This window comes from Wolffia australiana, chromosome 4 (genome assembly GCF_029677425.1).
Source record: "Wolffia australiana isolate 7733 chromosome 4, ASM2967742v1".
Classification (NCBI taxonomy): Eukaryota; Viridiplantae; Streptophyta; class Magnoliopsida; order Alismatales; family Araceae; genus Wolffia; species Wolffia australiana.
Window position 1 is genome coordinate 11,150,007 of NC_135838.1, and position 7,875 is coordinate 11,157,881.

Consider the following 7,875-nt stretch of genomic DNA (forward strand, 5'->3'; position numbering starts at 1 on the left):
TTTTGCTGATCGATGGGTATCCGCTATGCAAGAGGAAATGGAATCACTACGGAAGAATTGTACTTGGGATTTAGTTGAGCTTCCAAAGAACAAGAAGCCAATTCGGTGCAAATGGGTCTACAAGCATAAAGAAGGCATTCCTGCATCGAAGAACCCAGGTATAAAGCCCGTTTAGTTGCAAAAGGTTTTAGTCAAATTCCAGGAGTTGACTATACCGATATATTTTCTCCCGTTGTTAAGCACTCTTCCATTCGTGCTATTCTTGGGCTGACTGCTCATAAGAATTATGAGCTGGAACAGATGGATGTTAAAACAGCCTTTCTTCACGGGGAACTTGAAGAGGAGATTTATATGCTCCAACCGGCAGGTTTGGTTGATATGGAGCAAGAGAGGTTGGTATGCAAGTTGAAGCGACCTCTCTACGGCCTTAAACAATCTCGACAGTGGTATAAGAGGTTTAATTCTTTTATCTCCACTTTGGGCTTTAATCGAAGCCAATATGATTGCTGCGTATATTTCAAGAAATCTGGTGAATCTTTCATTTATCTTCTTTTATACGTCGATGACATTTTGATGGCAGCAAAAGACATTCGAGATATTCAAGCTATTAAGCACCAATTGAATGAAGAATTTGAAATGAAAGATTTGGGAGCAGCAACTAAAATTCTGGGAATGGAAATTAGAAGAGACCGATCTGCAGGAACTATATCCTTGAGTCAAGAAGGGTATATCAGAAAGATTCTCTCTCGGTTCAACATGGAGAAAGCAAAACCAGTGAAAACGCCTCTTGCTGGTCATTTCAAGCTTTCTGCCTCGCTCTCCAAACTCGGAGGAGGTTATTAAGTATATGTCTAAAATCCCATATTCATCTGCAGTGGGTTCTCTCATGTATGCCATGATTTGCACTCGACCTGATATTTCGCAAGCTGTGAGTTTGGTGAGTCGTTACATGGCTAATCCTGGAAAAGAACACTGGAAGGGCGTCCAGTGGATATTTCGTTTTCTGCAAGGAACCGCCGATACATGTCTTCATTTTGGGAAATCAACCGGTGAAATTATTGGTTATGTTGATTCAGATTTTGCTGGAGACCTTGATAGAAGGAGGTCTCTCACTGGTTATCTGTTTACCCATGGTGGCACAGCCATATCTTGGAAAGCATCGCTTCAACCGACAACAGCTCTATCGACTACTGAAGCTGAGTACATGGCAATTACCGAAGCAGTTAAAGAAGGTATTTGGCTGAAGGGTTTCTTCAGTGAGTTGACTATTGGCATGCAGCCAATCAGTCTATTTTGTGATAGTCAGAGTGCTATCTATCTCTCCAAGGATCAAATGTTCCATGAACGCACCAAGCATATTGATGTGCGTTATCATTTTGTTCGTGATATATTGATTGGGGGAGTTTTATGTATTAAGAAGATTAGCACTCATGAGAACCCGGCTGACATGATGACCAAGCCTCTGCCTCAAGACAAATTTCTTCTCTGTCAGCAACTGATCGGGCTCTCTCATGTTCGACGCTGAGTCGCTCCAATGTTTTGGTCAAGGGGGAGATATGTTGAATATTTTGACCCCTACATTAGAGCGGTTACTTCCCAAACGGTTACTTTCTATTCTTTCAAGAAAGCAGTTACCCTCTTTCAAACGTGGAAAGCTTCTAAAGCAGGCAGTTACGATCTGTCCACGTTCATACAGCTGTCCCTAACAAACGGGGCAGTTACGGATGATGGAGGTTACGATTTCCTCATTTTGGAGGCCTATAAATCACGGACAAGGAGGCCCTTTACATATTGAAGTCATTTCCTTCTTTCCCTATCATCTTGTGTGTCTTCTCTATCTTTGTATCAACTTCTTTTGAGATTAGTGGAAGTTATTTTGTGTTTGTGAAGATCCTCTTTGTCTCTGTTCGAATTCGCTTCCGTCTACCTTCATCGCAACTCTCCTGTTCTTTTCGTAACAATTATTATGCCCACATTCTATGAAGCGACATATGTTATAATCCGAGGGTACCGTCCGACAATAGTCAAGCCGGCATATTGACCGGGTAGTTCTTCAAGCCTAAGAAAAAACAAAGAACATAAATTGTCGGCAGGTCGTTGGGAATTGCTACACCAACAATTATGACGTTCAGCTGCCATAAGAGTGCAGTCCCGAAGAACATATTATAACAATTCTCTTGTCATAATGTGAGACAGATATGAGTGTAGACACCAGTAATTTTCATGGTTATTGCGAGAGGACCACAAACTTGTGAACCGGATTGGAGGACAGAACTTTGCAATGGTTAACACCGTGGTTAGTCAAACATATCCAAACTCGATCTTGAATGAAATCCAAAGGTCAAGAAGTAATTTCCGAAGTCACTTCTGCGGAGCCTTCATCTCATAAATATTGTTCCTAGAGCTTAATGTCGAAGGTCTTCCTTGATATAGCTAAACCGTATCCAAAAAGATATATGCTCCTAATTGGCCAAATGCCTAAGACACGGATGAGCCCATGTCAAACAAGAGAGATGTGTAAGAAATACGAGGTTGTAGCTGAAAGTTTGTTTGGATTGGTCCCGGAGAGGCCTACCTATCTCTGAAGGGTCTATTGGTCTTCTCATAGCATGCCCTCATTGATGATCCTACAGTTTGTATCCATCATCGTCTCTGTTGCCATCAATGGGTGCCCATCTGTCCGTCCGTCAGTCGCTGCCTCTTAACCAGAGTTCTCCGATGTCTCCTCTTCAATATAGGTATCAGGTCCAGATCAGTGTGCATGGATACTGCAGGGCTTCCTCAGGTCAGATGTACTTACTCTTGAAATTTACTAACATAAATCAAATAACCTTTTCGCCACTGTTAAATACTTATAGAAACTTAATTCAATGCCTCAAAAGGTTAGAGATGTTGCAATAGTCCAAGAGCTTTGTCTTAATTCAAATTTTCAGGATGATTAGTTCGTCACAAGATGGTGAATGTAGTTGGGTAGCTTCGAGAAATTTAATATTAGATGGAATTTTTTTTTATGAACTAATTTAACTCAGGATACATACGTATAGTATTGAAGTATTGGAATCATATGCAGAAAAAAATTAGTCTTGATTCACAAAACTGTTTAAAATGATCTTTTAAATCTCTCATACGATGTAGACACAACTATGACCTTCAGCTCGATTAGTGTACTAAATTCCTAGATCAAGGAGGCTTTGAAGACATGCAATGGTCATATAGAACCCAACATAACATTAAGAACAAACATGCAGTTGGTTTATTCAAAATATATTTTTGAAAATAGATACACAACCATAAAGAAATATGATACAAATCGGATAGAGAGTGACAAATATGCGGTTTCATTAAATATTGTATTCTGGTTTTTCATTTTAAAAGGCGACTTAATTACCTGGTTTGTTAATTATGAGTCGTATGTGGTCTGCAAATGAATTCTATCGTACGTGACTCTGAATTTTCACGTACAGTGAAATGATTTATATGTATAATACAATATAAATAATATCAAGAACATGAGAATTTCTTGACATACGAATGCATTTTTGTGGAAATGGTAAATTTTAAATGAATAAATACAATTTCATTATTTAATTGCCAATTATGTTTTTACTCAGTTATTTGACTTTTCCCGTCAGCTAAGTGATATCTAATAGAGAAATAGGACTATTCCCAATATAAGGCACACTTCACTTGGAAACTTTTATGACGAAGTTAATTCAGAAACAAAATTTATTGACATCCATACATGTTAGTATTCAGATTACATGTATTTGAGTTGATTTCATTCTTAATTATGCAAATATGTTGACTTGGTATGGTGATTCCACAAACGCACTAAAAATGAATGATGTGAGGCATTAATTTAATTTTGGACCTTTGAAACTTCGCAAAGTTTAGTAGAGATGCTTATCGTAGACAGCGCATAAATTAATATAAACAAATATGTACAAGCTCATAAATTTATATTTTATAGTTTTCTTTTATCGCCACATTCACATTTGTTCATGTTTTGCAGAATAAATAATCTCTATAAAATTTGTTATTAGCTGTCACCATCGATCATACAAATTGAATCCGAAGATGAAAAATTCAGAGCAGTGACCAAAAATCCAAATATGATTCATGCCGGCGAAATAAATCTAATTGAATCGGGCCCCTAAAATGAAATCAAAAGCAAGTCTATAATTTTACCACCTTGCGCCGAATCAAATGTGTTCTACCCATTGCATATATATATAGGTCAACATCATCTTAAATATTCCAGCAACACAAAAATGAATTATGGATAATAAGTGGATAGTACCATCGCCTTCCATACGGATACCTTTATCTTTCAAAGGATAGAGCATCTTTGTCATTAATAGAGGGGGTGGGATAAGATTTGTATCGCTATGCGACCTATCCCTTAGCTCACGAAGCGACGGACGCCTTCCCCGGCAACTCTACAGGGAACTGGTGGATCTCGTCCAGCCAAGGGTTAACTTTTTCCTTGGTTGGATCAACGTTCCGCAGAGCCCGCCACACGGCGCTGTTGCACTTAAAGCCAGTTCCCAAGGCCAGCTGCCAGACACGGTCTCCACGGCGGACCCTTCCTTTCGCCTCGCAATAAGCTAGTTCATACCATGGCGAGCTGCTCGACGTGTTCCCAAAACGGTAGAGCGTCATTCTGGACGGCTCCATATGCCGATCGGTAAGCTGGAGTTTGCTCTGCATTGCGTCCAGCACCGCGCGGCCCCCTGCATGGATGCAGAAGTGTTCGAACGCCAGCTTAAGGTCGGGGATATACGGCTTGGTGTTCATCTTGAAGAGCTTTCTCGCTAACCAAGACGCGAGGAAGCGTAATTGCTCCGAGAGGGGCAGGATCAGAGGCCCCAGCCGCGTGATGTTGATCTTCAGCGCTTCCCCTGCGACGGAGGGGAGCTCCTTGGACAGCGCTACTCCCACTCTGCCTTCGTCGTCCTCCTCTTGGAACGCGCACCTGTAGGAAACGTCGTCGGCGCCTCTGTGAGTCCTCACTGTGTGCATCAGCTGGTACTTGGAGCGCTTCTTGTCGGAGCTGCGGTTGCTGAGGAGGATGGCAGCGCCGCCCATGCGGAAGAGGCAGTTCGAGACGAGCATCGACCGGTTGTTGCCGATATACCAGTTCAGAGTAATGTTCTCCGTGGTCACCACTAGTGCGTAAGAGTTCCTCCGGGTCTGCAGGGACGAAGATTAATGAAATTAGGACAAAATATGTTTCCTCCTCCTGCTTCGCGGCTGAAATAACTGCACGTGGACGTAGTCGATTGATGAAGGATAGCGATATTTATGATTACTCTAGCCCCCGCCACTTTGCCATTCAACACGATAGCGATATTTATGATTACTTTAGCCCCCGCCACTTTGCCATTCAACACGATAGCGATATTTATGATTACTTTAGCCCCCGCCACTTTGCCATTCAACACGATAGCGATATTTATGATTACTTTAGCCCCCGCCACTTTGCCATTCAACACGATAGCGATATTTATGATTACTTTAGCCCCCGCCACTTTGCCATTCAACACGATAGCGATAAAGGCATGTCGTTAATCTCATCATTGGGGTTCGTATGCGTTGGCGAAAGAGAAAAGCTTTTTAACAAATGCGTCTAAGGGGACCCAGATCGCTTTCCCTGTCCAGGAGATGGAGAGTAGATGACAGAAGTAGCATTGACCCAAAGGTAATCTATGAGAGAACTGGGAAAAGAGACAACACCGAACCTGAAGTATTCGCTTGGCGAGGTCGATGGAGATGGGCCCGGCGCTGCAGCCCATGCCTCCGAGGTTGAAACTCAAGATATCGTTCCGGAGCTTGTAGTGATTTATTATCATAGAAGCGAGGGAGGGTGTGGGGTTGAAGAGACTGCAGTTTACCACGAGCACGCCTATTTCCCTGATGTTTAAACCCGTCTTGCTAACGAGGTCGTCGACGGCACCAAATATTACTCTCTCTGCTTCTTTTCTCGCCTCCGCCATGGACGGGTTTGGCGGAACTCTCAGCAAAGCCTCCGGGAAGTAGGTGTCCTGGCCAAGCCCGGACCTCTCAAGAATCTTTCTCTGGAATTCGAGGTTCTCCTCGGAGAAGACGCCGGCCAGAGCCGATCTCTCCAAAAACAACTCTCTAGGGCACTTGTTAGATTCCTCACCCTTGTAACACGCAAAATCTACGAGGTAAACAGAACGAGGTCGCCACATGAGGAACATAGTGGCGAGTGCAGCGAACAACATCGATCCAAGGATAACGATCACTCGGTAATGTGTCAGGTTCTCCCAAAAAAAACGGAAGCTATCGGCAGACCGGTAGATATAGACTGTGTTCGCAAATAAGAGGATCAAAAGGTAAGCAGCATGGCACGCCATGAAGTGGTAGGTAACTTTCAGCATGTTGGGATAGGAGCTCCCGCCACCGGGAACCTCCTCTCCGATATCTTAGCGTAACTATCTGGTAGGAACTAGGAAGAGAGTATTTGAGGAGGGCGGTTTCGATCAAAGAGCTGTCTCGAAAAGGCCGCTATCTGCTGTTGCACTGGCTCAGACAATAGCATAATTTATAGCCTTCCTGCTAGGAGAGGTGTACAAATGGACAGCACAAGTTCATCAGGAAGATGGATTACAGAGCAATTAATTATTCAGGTTGCCAACGTCCAACGCACCAAGGTTGAGGACGGCTGCCGACGCTTTTAAGTACAAGAGATCTGAATATTTTTCGAGACAATAATTGTGGGACGGAAAAGGATAACTTTTATTTTGTGATTTCTCTTAAAGACGACAGAATTCAAGGGGTCAAGCATAGGAAACTGCTGTCATTGGTTGTCGGAACCAGTGAGTGTCGCCCAATGTTTAAATCCTAGAAAGGAACGTCGGCGGGATTAGTGACGCAACGTCGGTCGCTCTTCACGGATAATTTTGGAAAATTAACCGTAATACACAGATATATCCGTGCTCATTTCGAGATACATACACAGATGTGATAGATGTGTAATGATATTATTAGAGAGCGAAAATGGGATAGAAAATGAACAATGCATAAAATAGATTGATAAATACATATATTACTTGATAAAAGAAGAAGAAACGGACGAAAGAAAGAAAAAGATGGGCATACGTAATGATCGCGGATCTTTGGACACATCCATTTGGAACTGAAGCAACTTCATTTTTATGCTGCGTGTTGTTATTTTAAATTACCGTTACTTTTAGACAAAAAATTATCTTTAATGATCGAATATTTAATGCCTGTTACGCGGAACTTAAATTAAAAAACGGAGAAATGATGAAGAGAAATTTGTTTCCAAAGAGACGAAGAATACAAAACAGGGAGGAAAGAATCACCATCAAGTTGGTCGTACCGTCTGCCGTTATCTATACGTTCCTGAGAGGTGACCGCGCGCTATTCCTCTTTTTCTTTTAGGCGTGGCATTAGTTTTTTGATGCCGTGGTATTCTTCATTGCCAAAGGTCCCACATCTTCCAAAGCGACAAAATTTATGTTCAGAGCAGAGCATTCGTCAAATCTTTGAAGATCTGAAAGTATCCGAAATTCTCTTTTGAACGCGATCCAGGAAAAAAAAAACAGATACAGTCTTTATCGCTAATCTCTTTAGGTCACGACCTCCACCGCAGAAATATTTCATGTCGAAATATGCAGGTGTAGGGAGGAAGAGACGAAGTTGATATATTTGGGAAACCCTTAGGAGATGATAACGGAAAAGATATCGACCAATCAGCACTCTTCTCAATTCATGTTCTCGCCATGTGTTTGCTGACTTTAACATCATCGATTGTGCTAAATAAACTGGCCTTTTGGGCCATAGTATCATTGATATTCCACTCTCAATGCGAGAATCAGTTTAATG

General features: G+C 42.0%; 1 protein-coding gene across 1 annotated transcript; it reads right to left on the bottom strand.

Annotated features, from left to right (window-relative positions):
- Positions 1 to 4,243: 4,243 nt before the first annotated feature.
- LOC144701926 (3-ketoacyl-CoA synthase 11-like) lies at positions 4,244 to 6,550 on the bottom strand. The gene is made up of 2 exons (XM_078573746.1): positions 5,742 to 6,550; positions 4,244 to 5,193 (listed from the first exon to the last, which is right to left on the bottom strand). The coding sequence occupies exons 1-2, from the start codon at positions 6,402 to 6,404 to the stop codon at positions 4,408 to 4,410; spliced, it is 1,449 nt and encodes a 482-aa protein (XP_078429872.1). The 5' UTR covers positions 6,405 to 6,550; the 3' UTR covers positions 4,244 to 4,407.
- Positions 6,551 to 7,875: the final 1,325 nt, after the last annotated feature.